Source organism: Candida albicans, chromosome R (assembly GCF_000182965.3).
Source record: "Candida albicans SC5314 chromosome R, complete sequence".
Classification (NCBI taxonomy): domain Eukaryota; kingdom Fungi; phylum Ascomycota; class Pichiomycetes; order Serinales; family Debaryomycetaceae; genus Candida; species Candida albicans.
The window spans coordinates 1506436-1521765 of NC_032096.1; the positions used below are offsets into that span (position 1 = coordinate 1506436).

At 34.5% G+C, this 15330-nt stretch overlaps 5 protein-coding genes across 5 annotated transcripts; 3 read left to right on the forward strand and 2 right to left on the reverse strand. All coding sequences in view use genetic code 12, as the record gives it.

The window, feature by feature from the left end:
* Positions 1-650: 650 nt before the first annotated feature.
* MIS11 (trifunctional formate-tetrahydrofolate ligase/methenyltetrahydrofolate cyclohydrolase/methylenetetrahydrofolate dehydrogenase) lies at positions 651-3491 on the forward strand (the record flags this gene model as incomplete). The annotated part of the gene is made up of 1 exon (XM_707561.2): positions 651-3491. One exon carries the CDS (start codon positions 651-653, stop codon positions 3489-3491), a length of 2841 nt encoding a protein of 946 aa, XP_712654.1.
* A 641-nt stretch (positions 3492-4132) lies between these two features.
* CAALFM_CR07020WA (thiosulfate sulfurtransferase) lies at positions 4133-4678 on the forward strand (the record flags this gene model as incomplete). Its single annotated transcript, XM_707560.2, has 1 exon — positions 4133-4678. The coding sequence occupies one exon, from the start codon at positions 4133-4135 to the stop codon at positions 4676-4678; it is 546 nt and encodes a 181-aa protein (XP_712653.2).
* Positions 4679-4972: 294 nt separating this feature from the next.
* On the reverse strand, positions 4973-5818 carry CAALFM_CR07030CA (rRNA-processing protein; the record flags this gene model as incomplete). Its single annotated transcript, XM_707559.2, has 1 exon — positions 4973-5818. One exon carries the CDS (start codon positions 5816-5818, stop codon positions 4973-4975), a length of 846 nt encoding a protein of 281 aa, XP_712652.2.
* A 410-nt stretch (positions 5819-6228) lies between these two features.
* Positions 6229-7638, forward strand: SPT10 (Spt10p; the record flags this gene model as incomplete). Its single annotated transcript, XM_707558.2, has 1 exon — positions 6229-7638. The coding sequence occupies one exon, from the start codon at positions 6229-6231 to the stop codon at positions 7636-7638; it is 1410 nt and encodes a 469-aa protein (XP_712651.2).
* Positions 7639-8002: 364 nt separating this feature from the next.
* Positions 8003-14653, reverse strand: URA2 (bifunctional carbamoylphosphate synthetase/aspartate transcarbamylase; the record flags this gene model as incomplete). The annotated part of the gene is made up of 1 exon (XM_707557.2): positions 8003-14653. The coding sequence occupies one exon, from the start codon at positions 14651-14653 to the stop codon at positions 8003-8005; it is 6651 nt and encodes a 2216-aa protein (XP_712650.2).
* Between the last annotated feature and the right edge of the window lie 677 nt (positions 14654-15330).

Sequence of the window (15330 nt, forward strand, 5' to 3'; positions counted from 1 at the left end):
TTGAAATTCAAAATCAATAATCTAAACAAACTTTTTTGTACTTGGTCAACTTTTTAAAAGTGATGCAACTGTATCATTATATAACATTTATCTGAAAGCCAAAACGTAATAAAGTAAAGGGATATGCTTTGGTAACAAGTTCAAACATAGGCTTGAGGTCTAATTTTAAAATATATGTCAAAAAGCCATTATTTAAAAGGAACTACTTACCAATAGAACAGATCAATAATCAACAAATAGATGTTTTGAAACATATTGATACATTAATTTTAGATCTGCTGAGATGTATTGAATTCAGTATTACTCATAATACATTGAAATCAGAGTCAAAAAAATGAGGGAGGATTTAGTTGAGTTCCCTTTACCGGAATCTTAATAAAATGTGAAGTATTTTTTTTCTTCTATTGGGCGGTAAAGAAAAAAATAAAATCGAAGTTAAAAAAATTGAAGCAAAAATTTTTCCTTTGCCTATCAACGGTGCCAGCCGGATTTTACGTAATCTTCCATCTTTCCTCCTATTATATTTAAACGATATAAATTTTCAACACATTTCCAATTCCACAAAATTTCAATCATTTTATCTACTTCTTGATTTTTCCGTTTTCTTCTTTTTTTTTTTTTCACTAATTAAATCAGTTCCAACAGACATCATGGTAGCTGAACTTATTGATGGTAAAGCCATTGCTTTGGATCTTCGTACAAAGATTCATGATGATATTGCTCAATTTCAATTAAAACATCCAGAATTCAAACCTCATTTATCCATAATTCAAGTTGGTGACAGACCAGATTCCAACACCTATGTGAAAATGAAGTTGAAGGCAGCTGAAGAGGCTAGTATTGGTTGTGAACTTATTAAATTACCAGAAGATATCTCTCAATTTGAATTGTTGAGTAAAATTGAAAAATTAAATAACTCATTAGATGTTGATGGGATTTTAGTACAATTGCCTTTGCCTGAACACATTGATGAAACTAAAATCACTGATGCCGTTTTAGCTAACAAAGATGTTGATGGATTTGGTCCATTTAATGTCGGGGAATTGGCCAAAAAAGGCGGTGAACCATTATTCTTGCCTTGTACACCTAAGGGGATCATGCATTTGTTTGAGAAATCTAAAATTGATCTTGAAGGTAAAGATGTTGTTGTTTTAGGAAGATCCGATATTGTTGGTAAACCAATTGCTCGTTTACTTACTAAAGCCAATGCCAATGTCACTGTTGTTCATTCAAAAACACCATTAGATAAACTTAAAAATTACTTGGGTGATGCCGATATTGTCGTTGCAGCTATTGGACAACCACAATTTGTTAAAGGCGAATGGTTGAAAGATGGTGTTGTAGTTATCGATGTTGGTACCAATTTCATTCCTGATGCCAGTAAAAAATCTGGTCAACGTATGGTTGGTGATGTTGATTTTGAATCAGCTAAAACCAAAGCCAGTTTCATCACTCCAGTTCCAGGTGGTGTTGGTCCAATGACCGTTGCTTGTCTTTTGGATAATGTTGTAATTGGTGCCAAAAAGCATTATAAGGCCAATAATGAAACCCCCAAATTCACCAACCCTTTAAAATTACATTTACAAAAACCAGTTCCTTCCGACTTTGAAATTTCCCGTGCTCAACAACCAAAAAGAATTACTCAAGTTGCTGAAGAAGCAGGTATCTTGGATGCTGAATTAGAACCATTTGGGTTTTACAAGGCCAAAGTTTCACTTGATATTTTGAAACGTTTGAACAACAAAGTTAATGGTAAATATGTTTTAGTTACTGGTATCACGCCAACTCCTTTAGGTGAAGGTAAATCCACTACTACTGTGGGATTGGCTCAGGCTTTGGGTGCTCATTTGAAAAAAAATGTCTTTGCTAATGTAAGACAACCATCTATGGGTCCAACATTCGGTATCAAAGGTGGTGCTGCCGGTGGTGGTTACTCACAAGTCATTCCTATGGATGAATTCAACATGCACGTTACTGGTGATATACATGCCATCACAATGGCCAACAACTTGTTAGCTGCAGCTATTGATACAAGAATGTTCCATGAAAGCACCCAAAAGGATGGTCCATTGTACAGAAGATTAGTACCAGAAAAGAAAGGTGTCAGAAAATTCACTCCTTCAATGTTGAGAAGATTAGAAAAATTGGGTATTAACAAAACTGATCCAAATGAATTGACTCCAGAGGAAATTACTCAATTTGCTAGATTAGACATTGATCCAGAATCCATTACTTGGAGAAGAGTTGTTGATTGTAATGATAGATTTTTAAGAGGAATCACTGTTGGTCAAGCACCAACAGAAAAAGGGTTCACCAGAGCCACTGGATTTGATATTACTGTTGCTTCTGAATGTATGGCTATCTTGGCATTGGCTAACTCTTTAGAAGACATGAGAGAAAGATTAGGTAAAATGGTTATTGGGTCCTCAAAAGCTGGTATTCCAATCACTTGTGAGGATATTGGATGTGCTGGTGCCTTGACAGCTTTGTTAAAGGATGCCATTAAACCAAATATCATGCAAACTTTGGAAGGTACTCCAGTTTTTGTCCATGCTGGTCCATTTGCCAATATTTCCATTGGTGCCTCATCTATTTTAGCTGATAAAATGGCATTGAAATTAGCCGGTACTTCTTCTGAATTGTCTGAAGAAGAAAGAAAAGAACAAGAAGGTTATGTTGTTACTGAAGCTGGTTTTGATTTTACTATGGGTGGTGAAAGATTTATTAATATCAAATGTAGATCATCAGGATTAGTTCCAGATGTCATTGTCATTGTTGCCACTGTTCGTGCATTGAAAGTTCATGGTGGTGGTCCAGAAGTTAAAGCTGGTGCACCATTGGCTCCAGAATACACTCAAGAAAACGTTGAATTGTTGAGAAAAGGTTGTTCCAACTTGGCCAAACATATTGCCAATGCCAAGAGCTATGGTTTGCCAGTAGTTGTTGCCATCAACAAAATGTCTTCTGATTCCGACAAAGAACATGAAGTTATTAGAGAAGAAGCTTTGAAAGCTGGTGCTGTTGATGCTATTGTATCTAACCATTGGGAAGAAGGTGGTAAAGGTGCTGTTGATTTAGCCCAAGGGGTTATCAATGCTGCTAATTCACCAGACAAGAATTTCAACTTTTTGTATGGGTTGGAACCATCAGTTGAAGAAAAAATTTCTACTATTGCCAAGGAAATGTATGGTGCTGGTGAAGTTGAATTTTTACCAGAAGCACAAAAGAAGATTGATCTTTACACTAAACAAGGATTTGGTAAATTGCCAATCTGTATCGCCAAGACGCAATATTCATTGTCACACGATGCCAATTTGAAAGGTGTTCCAACTGGATTCAAATTCCCAATCAGAGATGTTAGAGCTTCAATTGGTGCTGGTTACTTGTATGCTTTGGCTGCTGAAATTCAAACCATTCCAGGTTTACCAACTCATTGTGGATTTATGAATGTTGAAGTCAATGAAGATGGTGAAATTGATGGATTGTTTTAAAAGAAATGAACAAAGGAGTAATCAAGAAATCTGATATTCTACTTTTGGAAGACAGATTTTAGATATTTTAAAACTTTTTCAACAATGTTTTAATGAATGTCACGAATAGATTTTTTTATATTTTATTTTTCACTTTTTTATATGTAACTTTGGATTTTGTAATTAGAATTTTTTTTTATATAGGATAGTTTCAACACAAAACTTAATGATATTATACACCAGATATATACGTTTTAATATTAGTAAAGTAGATATTACAAAAGTAGTATTAATTAGAAATCAGTTTAGGGCTATTAATATACCAACTGAAGTGATTAAATATGTTTGGGTTGAGATCAGTCATTTGTTTTTGTTTTTTTCCATTCATCCACGCACACACAATACATAATTTATGCACACACACACATTAAACAATAGAAAAATTTAATTCCACAGCAAAAAAAAAAAATGAGACAGAAAATTTTCTTTCAATTGTTTTAATAATTCTTTAAGTAGAGATAACGAAATCCCCAAACCTACCCCCCCTCCAATTGGTATATAACTTGCACTGTTCAAGTCAAAATTAATTATTGGATTATACAATACATTCACGTGTACATATATATAGACCCACCTATCCAATCAAATACTTTTAAAAAAAAATGTTTGCATTTAAAAAATCTACTACTTCAATTCTCAAAACAGTGGTCGCCCCAACATCATCTCGTTATTTATCCACCGTCACATTAAGATCAATCCCAAGAACATTCCATAATGCCACTAAAGTTTCATTATTCAATGGATTAAGAACTACACCAAGATTTTATAGTGTATTGACTGAATCTCCAGAGGCAAAAGTATATAAATATGCCGATGTTAAGGATGTGGCCGTACACCCTGAAAACCACCCTGATTCTGTTTTAGTGGATGTTAGAGAACCAACTGAATTTGGAGATGGTCACATACCAGGAGCTTTGAATATTCCATTCAAAAGTAGTCCCGGCGCATTGGATTTGCCAGAAGAAGATTTCCAAGAACATTTTGGATTCCCTAAACCAAGTACTGATAAAGAATTGATTTTCTATTGTCTTGGAGGTGTTAGATCTACTGCGGCTGAAGAATTGGCCAATACTTTTGGTTATAAGAAAAGAGGAAATTATCTTGGAAGTTGGGAAGATTGGGTAAAACATGAAAATAAAAAGAACTAAGAATTGATGATAAAATAAAATCTTTCTTTGAGCTTACCTTCATTCCTCCCGTTTACATTCACTATGGACTTTATCAAGTATTCTACATTCGATGCCTATGTATATATGTTTCTACACACACATATGCCACACTCTTGTCAAATAGTTTTATTAATGTTTTTTTATTTTTATTATATTTTGTTCCAAACATTTTAATATGTTTTTGTTGATAATTTTATAGAAAAGAAAAATATATACACATATATATCTTAAGAAAAACAACGACTCTATAAAATGTACTTAAGCAGATGTTGTTTAACGATTAGTTGGTTTGAATTCCAATTGTCTGAATTCTTTACCCAATCTCTTCTTCCTTTTCCTTTCCATTGCCTTTTCTCTTTGTTTAGGCTTCATAGAATCAAATTTGGCCTTTTGTAATATCTTACGTTTATCACTACGTTTAAGAAAATAAGGTTTATTCACTTTACCTTCTTTGAAACTTTCCATTTGTTGCTTTTTATAATTTGATAAGATATTATTTTCCAAATCACGATTTTTCAAAGTATCCATACGAGATTTTAATGATTGTAACTGTAGTTTGATTTCTTCTCTTTCATCATCATTCAATTTACTCTTTTTATCTTTTAATAAACTTTCCATATTCGCTATTTCTTGCTTTCGATATTCATCTAAAAAGGCATAATCTTTTCTTGCCTTGGCCAAATCAGCTTTCCCATACGCAGCATCAAACCTAATATCGGTATGCAAAGTTTGTTGTTTTCTAGACGGTAATCCAGGTATATCTCTTATCCTTGAAACTGGTCTTTTGGAAGAGGATTCTGATGGAGCATGTTTGTTTTTCTTCTTTTTAGTATCTTTAGAACTTGTTTCCTCTGGTGGACCGTCTGAATCTGAGTCTGAATCAAAAAACTCTTCTTCTGAAGACTTATAGTTGTCCTCCTGTGTTTTATGTTTTTGATTGTGTTTGTTCAATTTAGATTGGGCTCGATTAAGAGCACCAAATGATATTTTGGACATTTCTTCATCATCTGATTGTGAGCCAATATTTGAACGGCCTTTACTTAAAGTGTGACTCAATTCATCTTGTGAAGATTCCTCTTCATCGTAATACGACGGTCTTATTGTTTTACCTCTTGACATGGATGGTCTTGATCAAATGATCTTAAAAGTAGAACTTGCAAAATAGAAATACAAAAGCAAAAGAAAAATATTTGGGTGCGATGAGTACACACAGAATCGGCCCTATTAGTGGTTTAGTTTAGTGTGGATTAGTTTTAGAAAATATTATGGCAAAAAGATCACTCTGCTACAAGATGTACTCTTTTAAAGCACTTGGCCCAATTGTAGAGAGTTTTATATCGGTATAATTTAAGTGTATTAATCCTCTTCTGACTTCTTGGTTTACCCGGAGATAAGTTAACTGCGTGAATGTTTTTGATGATTGTTGTTGTTTTTTTTTGTTCTCACCATCTGCCCCCCCCCCCATTGAATCTCCTCCATTTGTTATTATTATACAAACTTTAATATTCCTTGCAATCTTTAAATAGATCATGTCAGGCCATGTATCTCATAGTACACCATTATCAATATCAACTTCTAGGAGTAATACCCCTGGTGAAGAAATTGATAAATCTACCGGAAATATACTAATAAATATCGATCCCTATGCTATACTACTAAAAGATGGATCTACTAAAGCCACCATATACCCTATCTCATCTCCCAATGACATATCACCCAATCTACTAGCATTTCTATGGGATGAATATAATATGGAAATTGAAAAAGGCGAAACTCTAACTTTCTATGAACCATTATCATTCGAATCATTTATTTCCCATTGGTTTGATTCAACCAGTATAGTGGCCATAATGGCTGTCGGTGATGAAACCAACATGGATGACCTTGGTAATGATGAATTACATGAATGGCCTAGTGAATTACTTGGAATTTTCAATATTAAGCCAAATTTCCCTGGTTGTCAAAGAAGTGGACATATATGTACTGGAGAATTTTTAGTCAATGCTGGGATAAGGGGTCGAGGGATTGGCAAGACTTTAACGGACTGTTTTATGCAATGGGCTCTTAAATTGGGTTATACTTATGTTATATTTAATCTAGTACTAGAAACTAATGTTGCAGCAAGAAAATTATGGGAATCACTTAATTTTTCCAGATTAGGAAAAATTAATAATGTGGCTATTATGGGTCATGATGATCAAGAACGTGAATTAGTTGATGGAATAATATATGGGAAAAGTATTGAAAATACTATAGGGGAATCAAGTAACAGGGACAGGAAAACCCCGGAATCGGAATCGGATTCAAATAATAGTAAATTTGAAAATTTGAAATATTATTTACAGACAGGCAATTATCCACCCAATGTCGATAATAAGGAAAAATCACGATTACGAGCAAATAAAGCCAATTATTATTTACAAGATGATAAATTAATGGTCAATGGGAGAGAAGTTGTATCTAATATAGATTTACAATTGAAAATATGTCAATTGACTCATGAAGAAAATGGACATCTGGGGATTAATCGAACAACTACATTAATCAGTCAAAAATATCATTGGATAAGGATTAAAGAAACAGTGGCAAGAGCATTAAAATTATGTCAAGAATGTAAGAATAATTCACTTCAGGCAAAGGAAGAATTTTTAAATCAATCCAATAAAAGAATTAAATTACAAAAGAAAACAAGCAACAATGATACGCCAATGCCATTATTAGATAATCGACAATTTGAACAGGCAGTAATTCAAGCAAAACAACGACTAAATGATCCAAATGGTGTATCTTATGCTGATGTAGCTAGATCTGCTATTGATGATGATTCACAAATCCAATCAAAACAACAAAGCATACATCCTGAAGTTAAAAAATATGATAAATTGTCCAATAGTAATCAAACCCTGTCAGTCGATCCATCAGTTAGAACTTACTACTAGTCAAAAAGATCACACACTTACTGTTGATAATATTAAACACATAATAAAATATATTATTAAACTTTATACAGAAAAAATAACAAAACCGTAATAGTAATAAATCTCAATATAAAAGTAGATGAATACGAAAAATAGAAACGAAGATTATAAACAAAAAACTAGAACACTTTGAAAACTTGTTAAGGAATTCTTTTCCCCCAAAAAGAACTCAGCTTAAAAATGCCAAATAATTTATAAAAAAAACCATTTCTTATTCCATCTCTCTCTAAAAATTTTTATAATTGAAGTCATTTTTTAACGTATCCTTTAAAACAAAAAACAAATGCAATCAAGTATAACTACCTCTTATGATAGTTCTTTATCTTTAAAAATCAACACCAATAACCATTGCCAATAAGGCCATTCTAATAAATAAACCGTGTCTCATTTGTCTAAAATATGCAGCTCTTTGATCGAAATCAACTTCTTCTCTAATTTCATTAGTTCTTGGTAATGGATGCATAACACACATGTGTTGTTTAGCATTACTCAAAATCTTATTGTCAACGATATAAGTATCTTTCAATCTTTGATATTGTTCTTTATCAGCAAATCTTTCTTCTTGAACTCTAGTACAGTATAAAACATCAGATCTAGCAAGAATTTCTTTAGTTAATTCTTCGGATTCAGCAATCAACATATTGTTATCAATTAATTGTTGTCTGATTTCAGCTGGAATTTGTAATTCTTTTGGTGCCACTAATTGAACTCTGACTTGATAATGACGTAACAAGTGACATAATGAATGTACTGGTCTACCGTATTTCAAATCACCCATAAAAGTAACCGTAATACCATTAACAGTACCCAATTCTTCTCTAATAGTGAACAAATCTAATAAAGCTTGAGTTGGATGTTCTTTGGTACCATTACCAGCATTAATAATTGGAACTGGTGAATATTTAGCAGCAATGTCAGCTGACTCTTCTGATGGATGTCTTAATACAATAGCGTCGGAATAACATGACAAAGTTCTAATGGTATCTTGTAAAGTTTCTCCCTTTTTAACTGAAGATGAACCATGATCAACAGCAACAACTCTACCACCCAATCTTTGCATAGCAGCATCAAATGAAGTGGAAGTTCTTGTAGATGGTTCATAAAACATGGTGGCCAACACTCTACCTTGTAAGAGATCCAAAACCCCTTGTCTTTCAACTGCCAATCTCATTTCTTGAGCAACAGTGAATAATGAATGCAAATCTGATCTGGTAATGTCTTTAACAGAAATAATGTTGTTTCTTAAGAAAGTATTGTTGTGTCTGATGTAATCACTCAAGGCAGCAATTTCACCTAATGATCCAGCAATTGGTTGAGAAACTAATTCAGAACCCAATTTTTCGAAAATTGCTGGTTGTGGTTCTGGAGTTTCTGGTGCCAATGATGGACGACGCATATCACTACTGAATGAGACTCTCTTGTTACCGAGTCTTGGTGATTCTGGAATACCTGCAGTGGATCCAAATCTACTTCTTGGTACAACTTCATTCTTACCCAAGGCAATTTGAGACAAAACAGAACCATCCAATACAACAGTTTCATTATGGAAGGAAACTCTTTCAACGGCACCTCTCAATCTCAATTTAGAAAATTCAGGATACACTGGTTCAACAGTAGCAAATCTATCCAAATCAAGAACAACTTGAGCATCTTGTTTTGGCAAGTTGAAGATTTTGGCTGGATTATCGTGGAATTTACTAACAATGTCACCGATAGTAAGTTTACCGGCTTTAACAGCAGTTAATAACAATGGAACAGCTTCTTTGATTCCCATACCCGGAGCAATCTCAGTACCAGATGCCTTAGCAATCAAATATGGCAAAACACCAATGGAGAAACAATCAACATCTTTCAAGTTTTCCCACAAATATTCTTGATCTTGTTTGTTTGGTAAGAATGGATAATCCAATTCATCTTTAGATAAGAACAATGAATGGACAGCAACATCACAAGTAACTTGTAAAGTTTTTTCTTTAGCCATCTTAATCAAATCCAAATCTTCTTTAGAAGAAACACCAGTAATGTGAATGGACCTGTTGTACAATGAGGCCAACAATAAAACTGAAGCTAAATCAGTAGTTTTGGCATCAGTAATGATTGGCTTGTTGTTTGGCCAAGATGAAAATTGAGCAGTCAAGGCTGAAACTTTAGAATTGGCAAAATCATTGAATGGTAAGAACAAAGATCCTGCATTGTCGGCAGCATCACTGACACTTTGAGAATTGGTTTCAGAAGCAGCAATGGAAACGGAATAATCGGTGTATGCACTAGCACCAACAGCATCAATGGCGTCAATAAGACTTCTGTAATCAGTAACTGAAGCACCAGCTTGAGTATGAGGCAAGAAGGCGTTAAAAGTGAACCCAGCAGCTAATGATTCTTTGGTGGTTTGTTCAAAATCATCAAATGAAGTAGCAAAGGAAGTAATGTTGATCAATCCAGGTAAAATAGCAGTACCATGAGAAGTTTGAGCATCTCTGTTGGAAACTTCCAAAGAAATGTTTCTAGCAATAGCTTCAACTAATAATTTGGCGTTTTTAACATTGGTAACCAATGGAACAGCATAATCAACAGCCATACGACGAGATTCATAACCTTTAGACATATAAGAAGCTGGACGACGGAATCTATTGGCAGATGGCAAGTTGACATACAAGTCAATCAAGTTGTTAGCTAAATGTTGGCTCAAATTATATTCGGATTTTTGATCTTCATCTTTACTCAAGACTTCCAAATAATGAACTGGAATACCATGTTCCTTAATGAAATCGGCAGTACCAGCAGTGGCAAAGATTTTGTAACCCAATTCATGTAATTTGGCAATACTTGGTAATAATTCTTGCTTTTCTTTGAATGACCCAATAGAAAACAAAATGTTTTTCTTTGGTAATTTGAATCCAGTGGAAATTAATGATTTCAAATAAGCTTCGTATTTGTTCTTACCAAAAGTAGCAACTTCACCAGTGGAAGCCATTTCAACTCCTAAAACAGGATCAGCACCAGCTAATCTTGAGAATGAAAATTGTGGCACTTTGACAGCACAGTAATCCTCAGGTAATCTTTCACCTGGATATGGAACAATTGGCAAGTCCAACATAGCTTTAGTAGCCATTTCAATCAAATCAACACCAACAACTTTAGAAACAAATGGGAATGATCTTGATGCTCTGACGTTACATTCAATGACTTTGATATCATTGTCTTTGGCAATGAATTGAATATTGTAAGGACCAGTGATATCCAAAGCTTTACCAATCTTGGCAGTAGCTTCGACGATTCTTCTAACGGTTTCTGGATCCAAATCTTGTGGTGGAACAATCAAAGTAGCGTCACCAGAATGGACACCAGCATTTTCAACGTGTTCAGAAACAACATGCATGATCATCTTACCATCTTTGGCAACAGCATCCATTTCAATTTCTTTAGCATTTTCAATATATTTGGTAATGACAACTGGATAATCTGGTGAAACGTCAACGGCTTGACCCAAGTATGAAGCTAAATCATCTTTAGAATAAACAGTGTTCATAGCAGCACCAGACAAAACGTATGAAGGACGAACCAAAACTGGGTAACCGACTTTTTCGGCAAAATCTTCAGCTTCATCAACAGAAGTCAATTCTTTCCAAGCTGGTTGATCAACACCAATTCTATCCAACATTCTTGAGAATTTATATCTGTTTTCAGCAGAGTCAATCATTTCTGGAGATGTACCCAAAATCTTGACATTTTGTCTGTACAATGGTAAGGCAATATTGTTTGAAGTTTGACCACCCATAGAAATAATAACCCCGGAAGATTGTTCCAAGTCATAAATATCCAAAACTCTTTCCAAGTTGATTGGTTCGAAATACAATCTGTCGGCTTCATCATAATCGGTGGAAACAGTTTCTGGGTTATAATTGATCATGACTGTTTTGACATTGTTTTCACGCAAAGTTCTAATGGCTCTAACGGCACACCAATCGAATTCAACAGAAGAACCAATTCTGTAAACACCAGAACCAAGAACAATAACACCATTATCGTCAAATTTAACGTCGGAAGAATCGGCATTGTAAGTGACATACAAATAATTGGTGAAAGCTGGGAATTCAGCAGCAACAGTATCGATTTGTTTAACAAATGGAATGATACCAGCATCTTTTCTTAATCTTCTAATGGCAACTTCGTTAGAACCTAAGAATTTAGCAATTTGTCTATCTTCGAATCCCAATTGTTTGGCTTGTCTTAAGATTGACATTGGAACATCTTCCTTGGCACCATATGAGGCAATCTTGTTACCAAATTTGATTAAACCGTCCAATTTGTTCAAGAACCATTTATCGATATTGGTTAATTTCCAAACTTTATCAACAGAATAACCATCTGACAAGGCATTGGCAATGGCAAACAAACGTTGATCTGATGGTGTTTGTAATTCTTGATCAATATCAATTGACATTAATGCAGCAGTTTTGTTGAAACCCAAGTTGTGGTAATCAGTAGATCTGATGGCTTTTTGAATGGCTTCTTCGAAAGTTCTACCAATGGCCATAACTTCACCAACAGATTTCATTGATGAAGACAAAAGGGCTGAGACACGAGTGAATTTTTTCAAATCCCATCTTGGAATTTTAACCACACAGTAATCCAATGATGGTTCAAAACAAGCACTGGTTGATTTGGTAACAGAGTTTTTGATTTCATTCAATGGAATGTTAAGACCCAATTTGGCAGCGGTATAAGCTAATGGATAACCAGTGGCTTTAGAAGCTAAAGCTGAAGAACGAGACAATCTGGCATTGACTTCGATAATACAGTATTCCTTGGAGAATGGGTTCAAGGCATATTGAATGTTACATTCCCCAACAACACCCAAATGTCTAATGACATTAACGGCAGTAGTTCTCAACATGTTATAATCTTCATCTGACAAGGTTTGTGAAGGAGCAACAACAATGGAATCACCAGTGTGAATACCCAATGGATCAAAATTTTCCATATTACAAACAGTAATACAATTGTCAAAGGCATCACGAACAACTTCATATTCAACTTCTTTCCAACCTTTCATGGATCTTTCAACAAGAACTTGTGGAGAAGTGGCAAATGCTTTGTTACACAAGGCCACCAATTCTTCTTCGTTGTCAGCAAAACCTGAACCTAACCCACCTAAAGCATAAGCAGCTCTAACAATCAATGGGTAACCAATAGCATTGGCAGCGTCAACGGCTTCCTTGACGGTGTTACAAGCTTCAGATCTGGCACATTTTTCATTGATTTCGGCCATGGCGGAGGCAAATAATTCTCTATCTTCAGTGGTAATAACAGTATCAATTTGAGTACCAAGAACTTTGACACCCAAACCTTCAAATTCATCTTTCAAGGCAATACCAACACTCAAAGCAGTTTGACCACCAAAAGTACAGTAAATACCATCAGGTCTTTCATGTTTAATAACTTTTCTAACAAATTCTGGGGTAACCGGTAAGAAATAAACTTTATCGGCTAAACCTTTTGAAGTTTGAATAGTGGCAATATTTGGATTGATTAAAACTGTGTAAATACCTTCTTCTTTCAAAGCTTTAATGGCTTGAGAACCAGAATAATCGAATTCACCAGCTTGACCAATAGATAACCCACCAGATCCCAAAACCAAAACTTTCTTAACGTCGACTTTAGGATGAGCAGCTCTGTTTTCGGCCAATTTACCACCTGGGAATTCAACTTGTTTATAAACACCACCAGATTGGTTGAAATCAACGACAGATTTAATGAAAACATCAAATAAGAATTCGGTGTCTCTTGGACCTGGAGTAGATTCTGGGTGGAATTGGACGGAGAAAAATGGTTTGGATTCGTGGTAAATACCTTCATTTGATCCATCATTGGCATTGACAAATAATTCTTTCCAACCATTTGATAAAGTGGCGGTGTCAACGGCATAACCATGATTCTGAGAAGTAATGTAACATCTACCAGAAATAGTGGAAGTACAAGGAATGTTATGACCACGATTACCAAATTTCAATTTCAAAGTGGAAGCACCAGTAGCTCTTGCTAATAATTGATGACCTAAACAAATACCGAAAACTGGGGTTTTACCTTCTTTAAGGATTTTTTGTAATCTTTCCACGGTTTTATCCATAACGGCTGGATCACCAGGACCATTAGAAATAAACAACCCATCGTATTCTTCAGTGGTGAAATCATAATCCCAAGGAACAACCAATAATTCAACTCCTCTTCTAACAAAACATCTAATTTGATTATATTTCATCCCAACATCAACAGCAAGGATTCTAATTGGTTTACCATTTTTACCCAATTTAATATTTTCATTGGTTTTTTTAGGGGTATATAAAATTGGTTTATCAGTAGATACTTTTGCAACCAAATTTTTCACATTTGGATCATCAAATTCCGGGACATTGAAAAATTTTTTCCAATTTTGAGGATTTGATTTAGATTGAGAAATGATTTCTTCTGATTTGTAATCAGAGTTTTGAATGGCCAATCTACCTAAAGTTGACCCTTTTTCTCTTAATCTTTTAGTTAAAGATCTGGTATCAACTCCATAAATAGCAGGAATACCTTGTTCTTGTAACCATTTACCTAAAGAAGATTTAGCTAACCAATGAGAGTATTCTTCAGTATAATGAGCAACCACTAACCCAGCAATATGGATTTTATTGGATTCAAAATATTTAGGTAATGCTGGTTCATAATCCTCATCGAGTAATTCACGATCTGGAACACCATAATTACCTACTAATGGGTAGGTGATAACCAAGATTTGGCCCTCATAAGAAGGATCAGTGATGGATTCAGGGTAGCCAACCATACCAGTTTGGAAAACAACTTCACCAGCAGCTGGTTTTGCAGCCCCAAAGGAATACCCTTGAAGAGCAATACCATCTTGGGTTTCCAAAGTCATCAATACATCACCAGTAGATTCCATTGGTGGAGTAATTGGAACAGATAATTGAGCCATTGTTATATCAAATAAGTAGGGGAGTTATTTCTTATGATAATTGTATAAGTTTAAATAGTTAATTTATTGTACTTTAAAAATGTTAAACTTTCAGATGTGTGGGGGAGGGGGAATATTTGAAGTTTAACCGAAAAGTAAATAATTGAATAAATAAAATAAAATAATGATCTAATATAGAGAAACGTATTGTTAGTATTGGATCGGATTGAAGGGAGGAAGGGTTCAATGGGGAGGAAACAAAAGAACACAAGAAGTTTATATTATTCTTAGCAATTGGATAGGCTTCTTTTGATGGAAAAGATGGGTTGATATTGAAGAAGGAAAAATTTTTATTCCTTTGCATTTGCTCGGAAAAAAAACTCCTAATAAAAAGTTGTGTGTTTGCTGCATAATGAATGAACCTCATCTCGCGGGTAATTAAATCCTGCTCTTACTTGAATCAAACACAATTTATTTGTAGATCCACAACAACAATGATTTGGGGTACAATATAAACCTGAGTCATATTATATGCATTTTGTTACTCAAGCCCTAAATTCCAATTCTGGGGATTATGAGTTTGTTCAGCAGTTTTTACAATTCTTTCTCTCAACAATTAACATCAAAATAAAAAGACACTCTTAATGTTCAATTTTGTTTAAACCCACATCGCGTGAAAATTTTTTTTTTCCTTTCAT